The sequence below is a fragment of the Diabrotica virgifera genome, chromosome 2, assembly GCF_917563875.1.
Source record: "Diabrotica virgifera virgifera chromosome 2, PGI_DIABVI_V3a".
Taxonomy (NCBI): Eukaryota; Metazoa; Arthropoda; class Insecta; order Coleoptera; family Chrysomelidae; genus Diabrotica; species Diabrotica virgifera.
In genome coordinates, this window is record NC_065444.1 from 15,681,113 (window position 1) to 15,702,318 (window position 21,206).

The window sequence follows — 21,206 nt, forward strand, 5'->3', positions numbered from 1 at the left end:
ATTTTTATTATTTTTTAGGTCTCGTTTAAAATTTGGACAGAGTGATTGAAGTTTACAAAAAAAGTTTATTTTAGAGCTTACGAAGATGTTGTTCTGAAGCTATTTCCTTGTGGCATTTTTATAATCAACTATTTTCAATGGGAAATAAGCCACATTTTCAACAAAAAATGATTTTATTAACGTTTCGACGCCCAAGTCGGGTGTCGTCAAAATACAAAATAATACTAAATTAAACAAAACTGTTGTTGCTTAGTAAAAAATTCTTCTAATAATTTATTTAACCTGACTCATTTATATCGGCAATTCAGACATGTATTATACATTTTAAAGTAGAAGACTTTAAAATGATATTGTCAATATTGATGAGTTGCGTTCCTGGAACGACTTTACTAAAAGATAGTTCATTTGATTACATGAAATCAACCCAACTTAAGAATATCCGCCACAAAAAATCATAGCATGTGATCTGTCTTTAACCCGGCACCTGCCACGTGGGGTGCTACCAGCACCCCATAACACATTTTTATCAAATATTTTGTACTTCAAGTTTGGTTACCGTGCTGTGCGTCATAGTAGCTTTCTATAATATTATATAGCATAGATGTGTTAGCGTTTGAAGTGGTTATTTAGTGTCATTCTGAACTTGTAGCTCTAAAGTCGAAATGGGGTGTCATCATCTGGCACTTTAAGTTTTAATTTTTTTTGGATTTTTGATAAACAGGTCAAATTTACATTTTTTATTGAAATAATTGATTTAAATTATTAATATAGACTCTATACTCACTAAATCTTAATTTTTTTTAGATATTTTACTTCATTTCATTTATTATGGCTTGGTACTTGTTAATTAGCTTATAGCACCTTTTTTATTTTATTTTTTAACTTTTATAACATATTAGTGGCTAATAAGTTAATAAAACATGTTTTTTATATTCTTGTGTTACTCAACACATTATTTGGTTTTTTAAACAAGTAGATCACAGAAAATTTTTAAGGGGTGCTGTGAGCACCCCACGTAGCAGTTGACGCCTTGCAAGGCCACGTGGCAGGTGCCGGGTTAAAAAGACAACCAAATGCAACGGTGGCAGTAAAATTCTCGCGCTAGAGACTCCATAGTAAATCACGAGGGAAAACTAGGAAAAACCTCGTGATACTATCCCGACTAAGCATTTGGGCTTACATTTAGTTTACTCTCAAATCTAATACCAAATTCCGACTTTAATATATAATATGTTATTTTAAATTATAATTAATATTAATAATACATAGATATTATATACCTAATACTAAAATAGAAAATATGCAGTAACTCCATATGTTACTGACTTACTAATAGTGGTATTTTCTTTCTATTGACTTCCTCTTTCATTTACAATTTTATTCAGCATAATTAGAGCCGCTTCTTTGATTTTTCTCTTTTTACTATCTTAATAAAATCATTTTTTTTGGTAAAATTGTGGCTTATTTGCCATTGCAAATAGTTGCTTACGAAGGTGGTTTCCAAAAAATACTTGAAAATATTGTTAACAAACAAACCATCAACTTTGTATCTATTTGTAACTAAAAATATCATTATCTAGCAGCTTATCAGCTTATGTTATAAAATATATTTAGGAACTACTATTAAACACGGATTATAATGAAGAAGACCATGTGTGGGTATGTGTACCATCTCTAATTATCTCAATTTGAATTTAAAATAATGCGGCCGACCCTGTATCGGCGTTGGTCTACCACTTAAAACGTCTTCTTGTGAATTATTGTTTTGATGTAATTTGAATCTAGTATATAAAGCGCGGGATCATCTCAAATTTTATATTGTGTGTCAGGTACCTTCTTCACCAAAGATCTTTTAGTTACAATTATGATAAAGCTGGTGAGTACTATATTTCATTGATCGTGTGTGACAATTGACGATATTAGTAAAAGTGTATTTTTCATTAATCAATTGATCAATCAACAGTTTTCAAAGTTGGTTATGAATATTTTTTATATTAGTCTTGAGATTTTTGATTTGAAATTACTCTTCTTCTTCTTAAAGTTCCCTCTCCTATCGGATGTTGGATATCATAATGGCTATGGTCACTTTGTTGGCTGCTGCTCTGAATAGTTGTAATGAACTACAGTTAAACCATTCTCTAAGGTTCCTCAGCCAGGAGATGCGTCTTCTTCCTACGCTTCTTCTTCCTTGGATCCTTCCTTACATAATAATTCTCAGCAACTCATATTTTTCTCCTCTGGTAATGTGACCCAAATATTCTATTTTTCTAGTTTTTATACTTTTCATAATTTCTAACTCCTTATTTAAACGTCGTAGCACTTCAACATTGGTAATCCTTTGAACCCACTGAATTTTCAATATTCTTCTGTAACACCACATTTCGAACGCTTCTATTCTTCTTATGTGTTGTCTCTTCAATGTCCAAGCTTCCATTCCGTATAGAAATATAAAATATGTAGCATCTTAGAGCCTTCAATCTGAGAGGCAACTGAAGGTCTTTGTTTGTAAGCAGTGTCTTCATTTTTATAAATGCTTGCCTTACAGTTTCAATTCGGACTTTAATTTCTTTGCTTTGGTCATTTTTGTCATCATCCCAGGTTCCCAGATATTTGTATGTCTTAACTTTTTCTATGTGGGTTTGCTCTATCATTAACCTTTCATTTCCATGTTCTGTTTTTGAGACAATCACAAATTTAGTTTTTTTCTTGTTTATTTTTAGTCCGTATCGAATGCAATAATCGTTAATTCTATTTAGCAATTCTTGTAGCGATTCCAGGGTGTCTGCCATTATAACGGTGTCATGAGCGAATTTTATGTTATTTACTATTCTTCCGTTTATAGAGATTTCATCACTTATCTCCGCTATCGCTTCCTGAAATATGGCTTCACTGTACAGGTTAAACAGTAGTGGCGACAGAACACAACCCTGTCTTACTCCTCTCCTTATATCAATATTCTCGGATTCTTGTTCTTCTATCTTTATATTGGCCTTTTGATTCCAATACAGATTGATGATAATTCGTAAATCTCGTCTGTCTATATCTCTGTTTTTCAATAATTCTATTAGTTTTTTATGTCGGACCCTGTCGAACGCTTTTTCGAAGTCGATGAAACAGGAATAAAGAGGAAACTGAAATTAGTCAGTTTCCAATAATTGTTTTAATATTTCTTCCATATTTCTGTGTAACGTTATTAATTTTTCCAATAACCACCACAAAATACATTCTGGGCCTTATCTTTATTTCTTTCTTTCTTCCCTTCCTCTTACCCTATCAAGTTGTCGGATTTGGGATAGCTATTTTAATTTCGTTTCATCCATGTCTTCCATTCATTTCTATTACCTGCTGTATCTATTTTTTTTCTTGGTTTGCCTTTTTGTATTATTACGATGTTTTTTGCTTCGTGGACTCTTCTTGTAATTCTGTTAGGTCGAATCCTCATCAGATTCAGTTCATTTGTCTCTTTTTTAGTTTATTCATTATTGGTTCTTAGGTGTCTCATCTCCATTGCATTATCCTGCTCAGGCCCTGCCCTAGGGATTTTGCCGCCCTGGGCAAGACGGCAAACACCGCCCCCCCCTTGGTAGACTCATGAGATGCCATACTACCACAGAGCAAAGAAAAATAAAATTGCGGATTTGATTTGCCAAACAGCTTGCCTCATGAGCAACTTTATCGTTGTTTTTATTGACGGTGATTTCTACAAGAGCATCGTAGATTTCTTCAATTTGGTATCTGATGGGGGTAGTTGCATTAATTCTACTTTTCCATCTAGTTTCGTAGTTTGTAGTTTCATTGAAACCACAAAGGTTTCAATGTCAGGCGAGAAATATGATTTCAACGATGAATAGATGCTGCAAAATGTTGTCAATTTTTGTCACTAAGGAAAAGAAAGAAACTGCAAACTGTGAGGATTTAGCAGCATCGTTCACGACTAAGTTGAGTGAATGGCTAGAACATGGGATAAAAATGCTCTAGGATTCATTTTCAAAATTCTGTTTTGAACTCCTAAATTCTTCCCTTTCATGTTTGCCCCATTATCATACCCTTATTTTCTCATATCTTCCAAGCGCATTCCCAGTTCATTCAGTTTTTGCAAAATAACTTCTGTAATTCCAAGCCAGTGGTTTCCAGTACAGGCACAAATGCAAGAAAATGTTCTGCAATTTTAACACTTTGTGAACAGGAACCTAAATTGATAAAACGTACAACAATAGTCATCTGTTCCATCCCAGAAATATCAGGTGTACAATCTAACATTATGCTATACTACTGTTCTGATTTCAAAAAGTTTAAAATTTTATTTTTGATTTGGTTATGAAGGAGTTGAATAATTTCGTTTTGAATAGGTTTTCTTAAGTAGTAATGCTGCTTGTTACTACCATTCGTTGTTCTCCTAACGTGCTCTTGTAAAACATAATCAGTTTTTCCAAAGAGCTCAACAAGATTTAAAAATTTACCATTGTTTTGATGAAACAGTTTATCAGAATCGCCCCTCAATGGAAGACATTGTTGTGGTAAGAACTGTATTATTGATATAAGTCGTTTTATTACATTTTTCCAATGGCGAGTGTCTGAATTTAGAACTTTTTGTGTTTCTTCGTCTATGGTTTTGCCCGATTCTAGTCTAATTGTTTGTTCTACCCACTGTCGCTGTGACTGTAGATGAGCTGTAGACTTAAGCTACGGCTCCACGGGCGAGAAATTGACGCTAGCAGTAGCAGTAAAATGAACTTAAGGTTCCGCGGAACGGAATGGGAATAGCCGAACTGTACTGACTACAGGACTTGTGCGTAGTCGGTTCAGTTCGGCTACTCGCATTCCGTTCCGCGGAACCTTAAGTTCATTTTACTGCTACTGCTAGCGTCAATTTCTCGCCCGTGGAGCCGTAGCCTTAGCGTGGCTGGACAAAGCTTCAGCCATATGTTTTAAAATAATTATCCATTTTCAGTAAATTTAATTTTGACATTAGAAAATATTTTACAGAAAAAACAATACACAGAATTGTTTGTCAGAATAAATTAAGGACTTTCTTTAAACATTTTCACCATTGCACCATTCAAACCATTGCACATTTTGTAACTGTAGTAGTGAGTTGTAAATCTATGATATGTTATCCGTTATGATCTGTTATCTGTTAATCTATCATTGTTATTTCTTCAATTTAAAAATTGGCTGTCCTCTAAAATTTGCCGCCTCTAACTTTGCCGCCCTCCCAGTTCGCCCACCCCTGGGGCCGGGCCTGATCCTGCTCTTATGTTTTTCATAATTGTCCAGTTTTCACTTGCATAGAGCACAGTCGGTATCACTATTATGTTATACAGTATGTCACTGTAAGTGGTATCCATATGGAAAACTTTTTTATTATTAATTTTACGAAAAAAGGTTATTCTTTATAAAAAGTTCTGCATGGTCCAAAACTCAAGATTTAACCATCAGATATCAAATTTTATGAATATTATACGAGTTATGTCAAAAAGTTTAAATTTCACTCAAGAGTAAAGTAGCTTTATTTTTCACAATATTGAAAATTGCTATTATGAAAAGTTGTTTGGAATTAAAAACTATATTCTAATATGCAATTATATCCTTCTAATTGAATTTTTTTTTGAAAAATTATGGATAACCAACATTATTTTCAGTTATTTCAATTCTGATAACTCTTTTATTATTAATTTTACGAAAAAAAGTGATTCTTAATAAAACGTTCTGGATGGTCTAAAACATAAAATACAACCACCATATCAATTTTTATCAATTTTATACGAGGTATGCCAAAAAAGATAAATTTAGATCAAAAGTAAAGTACCTTTATAGTTCAGAATATTTCAATAATTGATAATTGATAATAATTAGATTCAATAATCTAAGTATTAGAAGGATGTACATACTGAAACATAGATTTTAATTCTAAATAACTTTTCGTAATAACAATTTTCGATATTGTGAAAAATAAACGTATTTTACTCTTGAGCGAAATTCATATTTTTTGACATACCCCGTATAAAATTGATAAAATTTGACATAAGATGGTTGTATTTTAGGTTTAAGACCATGCAGAACTTTTTATTAAGAATCACTTTTTTTTCGTAAAATTAATAATAAAAGAGTTATCTGAATTAAAATAACTGAAAATAATGTTAGTTATCCATCATTTTTCAAAAAAAAATTTCAATTAGAAGGATGTAATTGCATACTAGAATATCGTCGGTGACCTGGCAATTTCTCCTATCTGCATTTTTTTATGAAAATGGGTTTTTGATGATTCGGAATATTCTTATATGATAGATTTGACTGTAGAAGTCCTATGAACGAGAAAAATTTCTAAATATATAAAAACTCCACTTGCAATTTCTCCTACCTAAATTCACGCGGTAAACTACATGCAACATGTCCTTTCTTGTCAGTTTGTATAGTGTAATCATAGGGTGTTGTACGCTGTTAGACTGCGAGTTGTTTATCAACGAAATACGATATTTATGGTAAGTTTCACAAGCTATTATGTATATATTAGTGATAATATTATGTGATTGTAAAATCTAAACTCATAAGATTCTAAACTAAAACGATACACATAGACAAAAATCTAGTTTTAAAATTTTTTTTTAGATAGGAGAATTTGCAAGTAGGCAACAGATCGCGATTAACTGATAGGAGAATTTTTGTTTGTCAATAAACCGTATAGTAATCATGTCGAAGAGAACTTTGCGTATGCTTGCAATATGCAATGGCTAACGAAAACTTGGTTATAAATAGAAGCGACGAAACAGGCACTCTACTAGTAAACTCCGGTGACATCGATGAATGGGAAAACCCAAATATAGACAATACGCCTATAGTTATGGTATTAGACGAACCTCAGCCTGAAGACAATCAAACGTTTACTACGCTTACAACATTGCAAAATTCTACGGAGCTGGAAGACTTTAACTTAACTGATTGCTTAAGTGACTTTAACGAAATAGACTCTTTAGCGGATAATGATATTTGTATTATGCCACGTGATAGTTTATCTAACGAAATGCATTTTTTAAATAACAACAGTTCTGCAGACAATAACTCTGTAAACCTCTCTTTAAATAATTCAACAAATAAACAAGTACTGTTGCCAATTGAACAAAATGAAAGGGTGGTATCTCTTGTGCCATATGAATGTTCTAGTGACGAAGACGAAACTTATGAAGCTACAAATACCAGTGATGTTCAAGAAAGGTATAATACTGGTATAAACAATAATATTGAAAGAAATCTGGTGAACACAAACAGTGATGTTGAAGTTACCATGAAGAGCAAAAGGAAGCTGGGTCAGAATAAAAATGAATGGAAGAGATATAAAAACAAAAAACTCCGAATGAAAGGTGAAGTATACATGGGGTTTAGTAAAAAATCCGGGAAGATTAAGCAAAACATGCCAAGAAAAGCAAAATCTTTAAAAGAGGCGTGTACTTCAGAAAAATGTCGAAACTCCAAATTAAGGTATTGCAAAGAATTTACGGAAGAGTGCAGAAGTCATATCTTTAAGAAATTTTGGGGTATGACTTGGGATCAACGTAAGGTCTTTGTAGCATCTCATGTATTTAAAACTCCAACATTTAAATCAAACAAAGAAAATTCAAGAAGACAAGGTACGTACACTTACTATTTACATGACGGAAATGAAAACTTACAAGTATGTCGCACCATGTTCACAAACACATTAGATATAGGTTATAAAACTATTCACTATTGGGTGGACAACAGTTCTTGTGGTATGACTAACGAATCATCATGTGTTTCTACCAAGAGAATGGTAAAGAATAGGTATACAGAAAGTCATAAATACTTGGAACAATTTTTTGAGAGTTTACCTAAACTTCCCTCACACTATTGCCGTAGCGAAACACAAAAATTATATTTAGAATATTCTTTTACCAGTATGTCAGATTTGTATGGTCTTTATGTGAATAGTTTTTGTCAAGAAAAGAATATAACTCCTTTAGGTCGAAACGTATTCTCACAACGATTTAAGGAGAATAATTTTGCTTTATATACACCAAAAAAAGACCAATGCAATATTTGTTTTGCATTTAAATACAAGAATACGACTGAAGAAGAATACGGAGCTCATATAAAAAGAAAAGAAGACGCCAGAGAAGCTAAAACTTTGGATAAAGCCACAAGTGAAAGAGATGAAATAATAGCACTAACAATGGATCTACAAGCCGTAAAGTTGTGCCCATATGTACCAGCGAACAAAATGTACTTTAAAACGAAATTGTCCTGCCATAACTTCACAGTTTATAACCTAAAAACTCGGGATGTTATGTGCTATTGGTTTTCAGAAAACGAGAACAACCAGCTCAAAGCATCCACATTTGTTTCTTGTATCATAGATTATTTAGAGGAGAACTGTGTTACCGATTCCAAAACGCCAGTCGTTATTTATTCTGATGGATGCGGTTATCAAAATCGTAATAATGTCCTGGCCAACGCTTTACTAAACTTTACCATCAAGCATAATGTGTTAGTGTTCCAAAAATATCTTGAACCGGGCCATTCTCAAATGGAATGTGACTCGGTACATAGTACGATAGAAAGAAGTCTTAAAAATAAGGAAATCCATCTACCCAGTGACTACGCTACTATTACACTTCAAGCAAGGAAAGGAACTAAGCCATATAGAGTAAAAATATTAGACCATACGTTTTTAAAGACTATTCATCCTCCAACCACATGCGATATTCGTCAATACGACCTGGAAGAAAAGCTTATGACCCAACCATTAATGATATAAAATGTATCAAATACAATCCAGCTGGGACTATAGAAATACAAACTGATCATAAAGGAGAATACCAACAAGTCCCTATCAGACCAAAGACTATACCAACAATTTTGGACTATCCACCTTTATTTTTATCGCCTCCTAAAATAAAAACGGAGAAATGGCAACATTTACAAGATCTAAAATCGACATTACCGAAAGATACGCATTTATTTTATGATGGCCTTTTACACGGATAGATCTTTTTATTTTGTTCGATTTCTCATACTTATGAAATAATTTTTATTTGTTGTTTTTCGAAGTTTTAATATTGTGTTTTACTATTTTATATTAGCACGAATAAAATGTTTCATATAATTACTGTTTAATTTCAAAGAATTTTTTAATTTTATTTGAACGAAAGGGCAGCTATGCTTAATTTTAATAAACAACAACTCCTAAGTTCACATTAAATGAAAATCAATATCTCCTATGAGTAACACTACTTAAAGCAATAACTCCTATCTAGCCTAACAAAACTAAACTCAATTAAATATTAACTTTTTCATAATAAATAAACACCTCGCTTTAACACAGATCATAAAACACAAACAAACAATTGAAAGATATTAAAATGTTATACTTATAAAGTTTTTTGTCTCTCCTGAAAAGTTTAGGTGAAGTCACATATGAGATATTGCCAGGTCACCGACGATATAGTTTTTAATTCCAAACAAGTTTTCATAATAGCAATTTTCTATATATTTAGCCCAATAGCTATTTTCCAATATTGGGAAAAATAAAACTACTTTACTCTTGAATGAAATTAAAATTTTTGACATACCTCGTATAATATTCAAAAAATTTGATATCTGATGGCTAAATCTTAGGTTTTGGACCATTCAGAGCTTTTTATGAAGAATAACTTTTTTTCGTAAAATTAATAATAAAAAAGTTTTCCATATGGATACAACTTACAGGGACATACTGTATATGTATTTTTATCCTTGTCTTTCGTGCAAGTCCTCCTTTTCCTAGAATTGGGGCTAACGCATAGTTTAACTTGTTTGATTTCTTTGCTCTTTTTGTTATTTCCCAGTCTATTTTCCGTCGATAGTAAATATACTTCCCAGGTATTCGTAAGTTGTAACTATTTTAAATTCTGAGTTTTTACATTATATCTTTATTTCATTATTTTCCTTATCTTCTTTGCCGCTAGTTATCATTATCTTACTTTTTCCCTCGTTTATTTCCATTTTTAGTTTTTCTATTTGTTCTACCCAAATATCCATTAATTTCTGCATTTCTTTCTCGGAATCTCCTGTTAGTAATGTGTAGTCCGCAAGGACTCTTTTGTTACCGGTTGTAATGTATGGTGTCCTATTATTTCCTGTAATTGGTTGGTTCCTACTTTATATCTGTGCAAAGTATTAGTAGCTCAAACATTTGCCCTTCCAAACAATGGAAAAAAATATAACTTCTACTATTTTGGCTCAAAAAGATCCCATTTCCGATCTCCCTAATTCAGGAGTGTTCTCGAATTCATTCTTTATAAGACTAATCGATAAATCTGAACTGATCCAAACGATCAATACTATCAAAAGCAAATCATCCTGTAGTACTGATGGACTGACTATACATAAAAATCTTCTCAAATCTCACAGAAAATGTGTTGCATTTCCTCGTCTCACTAATTAATGATTCCTTTGAAAGAGGTAAATTCCCAGAGTGCCTAAAGATAGCCATTATTATTCCTCTTCATAAGGGTGGTGAAAAATCTAATGCTTGCAACTATATACCTATTGCCTTACTACCGGTACTCTCCAAAATTATTGAGAGACTCATAAAAACCCGACTTATGTCCTTTCTCATTGATAACAACATCTTATCCCAAAATCAGTTCGGCTTTTTAACTAATAAATGTACCACTGATGCCTTGTTTTCTGTGCTTCATGAGGTTTACCAAGCACTAAACAATAATCTTAAATACTGCCACTGTTTTCTGTGACTATGACAAAGCTTTCGATTGTATAAATCACGATATTTTGATTAAAAAACTAAATTTATATGGAATTCAAGGTATTTTTTTGAATTGGTTCCAATCTTACTTGAATAATAGGAAACAACTAGTTAGAGCAAATGATACTGACTAGTCTCAAAAACATTGTCTGTGGAGTACCACAAGGTTCAGTATTGGGTCCTCTACTGTTCCTTATCTTTATAAATGACATCACTAATCTAAAAATTGATGGGAAATTTTTTTTTTGCTGATGATACCAGTATCACTTGGAACAACTCAACTATTGCATCTCTTCATGCCACTATAACTTCTGATTTGCTTACGATAAAAACCTGGTCTGACTCTAATTTACCCTCTTTTAACGTGGATAAGACAGTAGCACTATCCTATAAAAGTGCTCTTCAACCCGTGCTTGTTAATAACAACCAAATCTCTACCGTTGATTCTGTAAAATTTCTTGGTATTTTTTTAGACAGCAACCTCAAATGGTCCCTTCATATCGATTTGTTAAGTAAGAAACTCGCCTCAGCCTGCTATGCTGTAAGATCTGTTTCGAAATAACTCAATTTGGCCTCTTCTAAACTAACATATTTCTCCTTGTTCGAGTCTCATCTTCGATATGGTCTTCCTTTTTGGGGTTCTAGTACAGCTGCCCAATTAGATGTTCAATAACAGAATAAGGTATCTGTTCAACCTCAGAAGAACAACATATTGCAGAAGTTACTTCAAAGATCACGGAATTTTAACCCTTCCATCTTTATATATTTTAGAAACTGTTTGCTTAATTCGTAAACACATGCATGTCTTTCCAGCAAGGCTTCATCATGACTACTCCACCAGAAATTCAACTTTTGATGTCTATTTACCGATCCCGTCCTCTGAGTTAGTAAAGAAATCTATATTATATTCCGCAAAAAAAAAACTATACAACCATCTCCCTTTACAACTCAAATCTGCAACATCTTTCCCCAAGTTCCGTAAAATGACAAAAGCTCATATATCTAAAAGACCATATTATTCAGTAGAAGAGTTTCTTAATGACTAACTAAGAAATTACAGAAATGTACAAATATAGTCGGTTCGCTAAACTCAGACAAAAATGGCTAATGATTTTAGTACGTAATTTTTTTGTTTTTTGTCAATTTTGACAATATTTGCAAAATTACTAAATATTTAGTAATTATTAACTATTTAGTAATTATTTCTTTGCCAATTTTTTCAAATTGGATAACCAAACTTATCTATATTTGGGTGTCACATGCAGCAGCTTAAACTTATTAGTTCCTATGTCTGTATTTTACTTTGTTGTATGTTCACTTTGCAATTTCTATTAATTTTTTCGATATATCGGTTTTGTTTTATTTTTTTTTACTTTATTCACTTGTATTTTTTATATTGACGATTTATCAAATTTCAGAAAATTGTATTTTTTATTGTTATTGTTATTATTTATATATTTTTTTGACTTTATGTTAAGCTTTGTCCATAAAATTTGTGTAATTTTCAGTGACAATAAAGCATATTTCTATTTTATTCTATTCTATAGCTCCATGATAGTTGATACTTTGATACGTTGATAGTTGATACTTTGAAACGTTGATAGTTGATACTTTGAAACGTTGATAGTTGAGAGTTTGGTTTTTGTTGTTAATGTATCGTCCCTCTCTAATTTAACTCTTATTATTGTTAAAGTTTTCTCCAATGGTACATTTTCTGTTTGTCTTGCATGTCAGATAAAGTTGTAGACAGTCTACAAAAATACAAAATTCTTCAGTAAAGTTGAAAATTAGTATTATAGTGTTGTAATCATTTTTTCTTTGTTATATTATATTAAATAAATGCCCTTTTTTGTTAATGGGCGTTGTTATTGAGTTTTATAACATGTTGTTTGATGTAAATTTCGTCGTTAATAGTTTTTCATTTACATATTCCCTCATTCGTAACAAATTAAACAAATATTTGGATTTTAATGCAAGGCTGCATTATATTATAATTATAAATATATATATCGTTTGTTACGAACAAAGTTCTAGGTGAAACTTTTTTTAATAAAATGATACAATATGAACAGTTTGAATTAATAATTTATTAAGATTCTTTTAAAAATTGTGAGATATAACTGATAATAATATTCATATAAAGAATACATCCTTGAAACAATTAATGCAAGACTGCAAGACTAATTGTTAATGTACCTACCAAATAATTTAAATGTATAAACAGGATAATATACAGTAGTTGGCAACCTAGTCAGGCAAGTAAAGAACTTCCAACGATCAGACATTAAATGTCCCGGATGTTGGATTGGTAGAATTAGTCTTGGTAGTAATGATTGGCCTCCTCGTTCACCAGTATTGAATCCTAAATATTTTATTTATTGGCCATACTTCAAAAGTAGAATTTATAAAACTAAACCAGCAAGTGTTGTAGAGCTAAGGCATAGACTTATCGATAAAACCATATTAATTTCTAGAGAAACATAGAGAAATGTAATAATAAAATTATACCATTGTTTAGCAAACTGCCAAATTAAGAACATTAGCAACAGAAGAAATTTTGAACACTTGATTGAACAGCCATTAAGTATGTAAGTAATGTAGTAAACTTTTAATTATTATGTTCAAATTTAGTTGAACATAGTCTGAATCCAAAGATTTATTGAGACGATTAGGCGTTTCTAGGCTTTTGTTTTATTTTTTTACGACGATCCTGACTACACAAAACATAAAATCGAAAGTACTTTATGAGGTTCAACTGGTATTGAAGTGAAGATTCGAATACAGGTTCAAAATACAGGATGTTGCATTTAAAAAACCAAATTGACTAATGATATCAGAAAAATGGTAAATCTGGCAACGTTACCAATATCAAATTTCAAATTGTCATATTACATAATAGGTATATCCCTGTTTTTGTATAATTTGGACCATCCACTTACTACTTACTTACTAGCCAACGCTCATACTTGGCATGTTAGCCATTTGGTGGCGCGCTGACCAGTATAAGACGAGCCGTTTCTCGTAGGCGATCTTCGTCGTCCTCGGGTGGGTCTGTTTTCAGGGCTGGGCACACTGGGAGGTGAGCAGCATCCATCTGGGGCTGATTACATAGTGGACAGTTGTCATTTTCGCGGACGCCGATGCGATGTAGATGGGAAGCCAGGTAGTCATGTCCCGTAGTTGTTCTGAACACGGCTACACTAATGGGTCTCGGCAAGTTGCGAGGGATTGGTGACTCTATTAGGTGGGTCCAAGATTTTCCAGCACCGGCTGGTATTTGCTGCTCTTTTATCTTCGCTTTGATTCCTCTTCTAATGGTGGATTTTGCTGATGTGTAGTGTACGATTGGAAGCTAGGGTGCTGTGGAAGAGTAGTGCCTTCTTTTGCAAGTTCATTCGCCGCTTCATTCCCTTCAACAACGACATGACTAGGGATCCATTGTAGAGTAATCAGCCACCCTTTTTCCAGCAAGTTCGATAGTTGAACGCGACAAGATATTGTTTTGACACAGTCGGTATATCGATTTGTCGACAGGGCCAGGATTGCGGCTTGACAGTCGATGAAGAAGGCAACTTTTCGGGTGTGTTGGAAATTCTCAAGATTTTTGCGGCTTCGTGTATAGCAGTAATTTCGCCGTCGTAGTTGGTGAGAAGGGCACCCACAGCTATGGAGCCTTTGAAGAACTTGAACGTTGAGAACTTTGATCCTGCTCCTGTTCTTCCCGAGTCCGGCATCGAGAAGCCATCGCAGTAGATGTGGAGCCACTCATGCGCTGGGTACTTAGTGTGTATCGTCTCTAGGGCGGCTTTCTTTAGGACAGTGTCTGACGATAAGTGCTTCGGGTCGTTATGGTTTTCGAGAAGCAATTTTGTGTTTGGTAGACAGCGGGCCAGTGTAGTTTGCGCTGGGAAGACGGGCGGCTTCTGACAGGTCAATGTGGTATTTTTCCATGATTTGGTTTGCTACTGTTGGTTTGTGTTTTAAGACGTGAGGCTGCTTGTCTATATTCGTCCCATTTTTGTGGAAGTATTCGTCTCTGCCTTTCCCAGAAGGTTAACGCGTATTGCTCTCTGCGGCATTGTATTGGTTCAATACCGGTCTGGGCTTCCATTGATGTAATCGGTGTTGATTTTGGAGCACCGGTGATGACGCGAAGGGCAGTGTTCTGGAAGACTTCAAGCTTGGAGGTGGTGTTTGTACTCGCAGTTATTGTAGCTTCACTCCCGTATTCTAATATCGGCCGGACATAGGTTTTGTGTGTTGCTACCAGGACATCTTGCGTGGCGCCCCACTTTGTTGCTGTGAGACGTTTGAGCAGTCGACATCTCTTTGTGGCTTTCTCTGCAATGTCTTCGATTTGAGGTTTCCACGTCATTTTCTTATCTATGTACACCCCCAGGTATTTTGTTACATCCTGTCTTCCCAAATCAACTCCTTTGTATGTCAGCTTGACAGCAGTCTGTTTTGTTGAAAGGGTAAGTACTTGATATACGGTTTTGGTTGTACTGACAGTTAGGCAGTTTTTATCCGCCCATTTTTCTAGATTTTTCAGAGCCTGGTTCATTACTCCCTCGAGCGCTCTCACACTGCTACTTGATGCCATGATGATGGACCATCCATTTAACAGATAATTAGACGTTTTTAGACTTTTGGTCTACTATTCACTATTCACTATTTATGAATCATAAATAAAAAAAATATATAAAGATATAAAAATTTGTAATTATTAATCAGTTATTAATTTGAAATTAATTTTGTTTTAATATTTTTAAATAAATTATATCAGCTGCTAAAATAAATTTACATAAAATTTACATTAATATGGCCACCAGCAAATATTTTCTAAATATGCCAGCTATTTTCGAACCTTTTCTATATTGAGATTACCGATTTTTGTTTATATATTATTGTATATTAAGTCTTTTAAGATATTGGACTTCAAGAATGTATAACCATAAGTAAAACCAGATTACATGATGATAACTGGAAACTTCAATGAAATCAATACTGTGTAAATTGTCCGACAATGTACTCTTTTACATCCGAAAATCCCGAGATTATTGGCATAAAAATTTAGATTTTTCAAGACACGATATTGTTACTATCTCTCGACTAAAATTTGGCCATGCCTGTTATCCCGCACATCTATATAAAATCAATATAATACAGTCGGATTTGTGCGAAAATTGCAATACAATAAGTGACTTGGATCATATATTTTTTGCATTTGACAAATATGTGACAAAAAGAAATTTATTGAATATGCAGCTATTGCAAGAAAACGTTTATCTCCCATATAATCTGATGAACTTACTAGCTTTGAACAAACCGTCAATCTTTAGGATTCTGCTAAATTATGTTAAGTCGTGTAAATTGAAAATTTAGATTATAAAATTAGTCGTGTAAATTAATATTACCCTGTATCCCTACTTAGTATGTGGTTAGTCACCCTGAACGATCTGGGTGCGAAAAGTTTTTTCTTTCCCTTACCTATCCTGGATTGTTTTTGTAATGGATTCTGAGATGGATTCGTAATGGTCTTGGTGTATGGTGAGGCGTCGATTTCAAGAAGTGTTGCTGGCTAAATGGGCCCAGTTCCCAAAGGCCATAAAAGAAAAAAAAGTCTTTTAAGAATAAAACATGTATTAAAACTTTTTAGTTAAATAAAATTATAACAAAAATCTAAATTTTGTTTGAAATAAATTAATTATTATGGACATTCAGCTTGCAAATTCATATCTATTGATAAATCATGACATTTGAATAGTTGATCAATTTTCTGAAATGCAGATCTTGATTTCTCTATCTTTTTTTTGTTTTGTTCTAAAAATATATTTTTTGAATTTCAGTTCTTGTTAGCTGCTCTTGGAGTAGTAGCGACCTTCGCCGCTCCCCAAGTTGTTTCCTCGACAGCTGCTCCCGTAGCAGCCAACGATTACTACAGGAACAACTACTTCGGAAACAACTACGATCCCTACTATAGACAGGGCAACAACTACGATCCCTACTACAGAAACGGCAACTACAGAAACAACTACTACAGAAACCAGTACGACCCCTACAGAAGAAACAATTACTACGATAACGATTACTACAGGAACAATCACAGGAATAACTATTATAATAATGATTATTACAATAAGAACAACTATTACAACAATGATTACTACAAGAACAACCAATACAATAAAAATGTTTACAACACCGAATACAGAAAGAATTACGTTGCTGGATCTGAAGCAAATGCAAGAATTTTAAGGTTTGAAAGCAACTACAACCCAGAAGGAGGTTATGAATATGCGTAAGTATAAAATATCTGTTTTATTTAATAGCTTATTTCAAATATCTCCGAATATTGTTACCCAACGATGGCGGGGGGACCTTTGGCGGCAATGGTCGCCGAAGGATGTTTTATGTAGAATAAAAAAATTATTTGAAGTTATCTAAATAATCCCCAAAGAAAAGTTAATTTTTAGTTATAATTCGTGAAAGTGAAGTAGCTTAGTGTTGTCTGTTATAGTTATTGTAGTAAAATTATGGCAATTTATCTTTATTAAGGAAGAATTATTTTCGAGCATGGTTGCTGATGTGTTTGTTCTTAGTTAAATGGAATAATGGATATTTGAAGAAAAGTTATATATATTATTATTTGTAAGGATAAAAACGTAGGTTGTGCATTGTTTCGAGCAAGACTCGCATAACCTACATGAAATGTGCTGGCAGATGCACTTGTATGCAAGCCAAAAAAACGAAGAAGAAGAAGAATTGTTACCCAACTCTCACCTTAGATCGTAACACTTCCATATACATCCGTATCAAATTGACTAGTTTTTTGAAAAACCAAGTTCTTACTTCGCTGTCTATAGTCTAACTCTGCATACTCTATGAAATGCTTGTTTAAAATCTATGAACGTCTGATGAAGCTTACGATCAACCTCCCATCATTTTTCCATTATATGTTTTATTGTGAATATCTGGTCAATAGTTGATCGGCCCGAATTAAATCCGCATTGATAATCCGCAACTACTTCCTCTGCGTATGTTGTGGTTCTTTCTTGCAGCATGTTTGCAAAAAACTTTGTAAGTGGTATTTAGGAGTATTATTCCCCGGAAGTTAATACATTGCTTTTTGTTTCCTTTTTGGTGCATTGGTATAATAAACCCTTCTTTCTATTCATCTGTGAATTGGTACTAGTCCAGAAAGCCACTGCGCATCCACTAGGAAAAATATTCTGATTGGGATTTTTTGCACAATCTTACTCAAAAAGGACTCCTTTTAACAAATTTGCATGTTGCCAGGACCAAAAGGTGGTCAAAAATTTTTTAAAAGTTTTTTTTTTGTTTTTCTCCTAAAATTATTTTCTTTACATGGCAAATTTTTTTTAGGTTTTTTAGATCATTCCAAACAGAAAAGGTCTTTAGTGACTTTTCTCTAAAAATGATAGTTTTTGACATATAAACGATTAAAAATTGTAAAATTGCGAAATCGGCCATATTTAACCCTCAAAAACTATGTGAAAAACTGAAAATTTGAATGTTGCCAAGGTAGGTAGATATTCTTTAAACATCGATTGATGAAATCCCGAAGAGTTTTTTGCAATACAATATTCAAAACTCATTTGTTTTTTAATTGCTAATCAACGTGCCGACACTATTTTCCACCGACAGTATGGTGCAAATGAAAGGAATAAATTCGTTAATTCGTAAACCGGCGACTTTAAGGAAAAATCCCGAAACAGGTCGATTTTTATTTTTAACTTATGATATTGTGGCGTATATGGTATACTAGTGACGTCATCTATCTGGGAGTGATGACGTAATCGATGATTTTTTTAAATGAGAATAGGGGTCGTGTGCTAGCTCATTTGAAAGGTTCTTCAATTCTCTATTCAGTAATATAAACATTTACATAATTATTTATACAGGGTGTCCAACATTTTTTTATTAATTTAAATTATTTGACAAAAAAAGAAGTAGAAGGACACACTGTATAAATAATTATGTAAATGTTTACATAAAAATAGAGAATTGAAGAACCTTTCAAATGAGCTACCACACTACCCCTATTCTCATTTAAAAAAATCATCGATTACGTTATCACGCCCAGACGGGTGACGTCACTAGTATACCATATATGCCACAATATCATAACTTAAAAATAAAAATCGACCTGTTTTCGGGATTTTTCCTTAAAGTCGCCGGTTTACGAAATAACGAATTTATTCCTTTCATTTGCACCATACTGTCGCATGTCGGTGGAAAATAGTGTCGCGCACGCTTGATTAGCAATTAAAAAACAAAGGAGTTTTAAATATTGTATTGCAAAAAACTCTTCGGGATTTCATCAACTGATGTTTAAAGAATATCTACCTACCTTGGCAACATTCAAATTTTCAGTTTTTCACAGAGTTTTCGAGGGTTAAAAATGGTCGATTTCGCAGTTTTTCAATTTTTAATCGTTTATATGTCAAAAACTATCATTTTTAGAGAAAAGTCACTAAAGAATTTTTCTGTTTGGAATGATCCAAAAAACCTAAAAAAACTTTATCCATGCAAAAAAAAAATAATTTTAGGAAAAAACAAAAAAAAAACGTTTAAAAAATTTTTGACTACCTTTTGGTCCTGGCAACACGCAATTTTTTAAAAGGAGTCCTTTTTGAGTAAGACTGTGCAAAAAATCCGAATCTGAATATTTTTCCTAGCGGATGCGCAGTGGCTTTCTGGACTATACGGGTATTCTATTTCAGCTGCATGCACTTCTGTTTGATGTATTTCTGCTAGATTGGCAGTTGTTTAACAGTTGATAGAACTATTCCTTCCAGGTTTTTAGGATTTTCTTGTCATCAGTAATAAGCTGTCTGCTGTCGTTTTGAACGAAATTTCCTGTTCTTACTTGGTATCCGACCTTGATCTTTTAAGATCATTTAAATAATTGTCTTATTTGATTGTTCTTCCAATTTTCTTCTCTACACCTGTTTACTTGTTCCAGTATTCCTTCTTTTTCCTTTTTATTAGCTATCTTGTCTGTTCTTGTCTGTTTATACCTATCCCTGTTGTTGTGCGAGGGATTTTGTAGTATATCCTCTCTAGTGACATGTAACTTGCGATATTTTGTGTTGGATAGCTGCCATTTCGGCGTTGAATTTGCTCTTAGCAACTTAACACATGCTTTCCAATTTTGCCACCAATTAGTGCCATACCTAGTTCTAATAAATTCATTTTTAATTGTATCTTTTATTACACCAAATCTATTCATCTAAACATTAGCATCTTCGCAAAGTTATCCCCGAATACATTGATGGGTGATTCTTGTTTTTAAAATATCAAGAGTATTTTCTACTTCTATAATGGTTACTGGTATACCTACTGGTTTTATAGACGTTGATACATACTTCTTTTAAATAACTGCTTCATCTATTGGTATTTTAAATACTTCTAATTTTCAGATACGAAACCGACAACGGTATTGCTGCCCAACAACAAGGTTTCCCCATCGCACCCCCAGACAGCCCCCCATCAATCGGTGTAACTGGATTCTTCTCTTACACTTCTCCTGAAGGCCAGCAAGTATACACCAGATATACTGCTGATGAAAATGGTTACCGTGTAGAAGACAACGGATTACAAGGTGGTGCAGTTGTTCGTCAAGGCGTAGTACCAGTTAATGCTGTCGTTGAATCTTCAACTGCCGCTTCCCAGAAATAATAACCATCCATTGTACATTTATCTTTTTTTTATTATTATATAATAAATTACAAAATAATTAAAAATTGTTCTTTTAATCAATTTACTTGTTTACATTTAGTTATTTATTTTCTTACTTAAGTCACTTCTGACACCATTGCCTGTCCCAAGATAGGATAACGGAGGAAGTCTAGATAACGCAGTCTTGGTAACGCTAGCAACATGCCAAATTTGATCATAAAAACAACAAAATGCCCCTGATTAGGAAGGATACTAAGCTGACGATACAAGCGAGAACAAGCGAAGGAAAAGATTAGGTAAAGAGTAGGGAACTGGATATCAAAACATTGATATGCAGAAACCCAGAGATAATAAAACAATTAAAATACTACCAAAGAGACATATATGCACATTACAGGAAATAACAGGAAAAACAGAAGACAGCAATGGTTAAGGTATACGTTCTGGTATATTATATACCAGGGGTGGCCAAGCTCCTTGATAGTCTGAGCCATTTTTCAAAATTTGAAATTTTCCCCGAGCCGCAATTAAAAATTATTTAATAAGTGTAAAAAATGTACATATTACATTTTTCTCCCACTCCTTGGATTTGTGAATTTTAAAGTGAAACAAAATTAAAAATGAATAAACAGTTTCAAAAATTTAAACTTTTTTTTGAAATAAAATTTTTCACATCGTTGTTTCAAATATGCAAATAATTCTATAAGCAGCCTTTACTAATTCAAGTCACTTCGATTTT

At 33.2% G+C, this 21,206-nt stretch overlaps 1 protein-coding gene across 1 annotated transcript; it reads left to right on the top strand.

Annotated features, from left to right (window-relative positions):
- The first annotated feature begins 1,764 nt into the window (after positions 1-1,764).
- Positions 1,765-20,548, top strand: LOC114345829 (putative uncharacterized protein DDB_G0282133). The gene is made up of 3 exons (XM_028296629.2): positions 1,765-1,876; positions 16,612-17,063; positions 20,209-20,548. Exons 1-3 carry the CDS (start codon positions 1,865-1,867, stop codon positions 20,465-20,467), a joined length of 723 nt encoding a protein of 240 aa, XP_028152430.2. The 5' UTR covers positions 1,765-1,864; the 3' UTR covers positions 20,468-20,548.
- The last annotated feature ends 658 nt before the right edge of the window (positions 20,549-21,206 follow it).

Excerpts from the sequence above, each read along its gene's own strand:
- LOC114345829 (XM_028296629.2), top strand. Across the intron at positions 17,064-20,208 it reads GAAGGAGGTTATGAATATGC|ATACGAAACCGACAACGGTA; the intron begins GTAAGTATAAAA and ends TCTAATTTTCAG.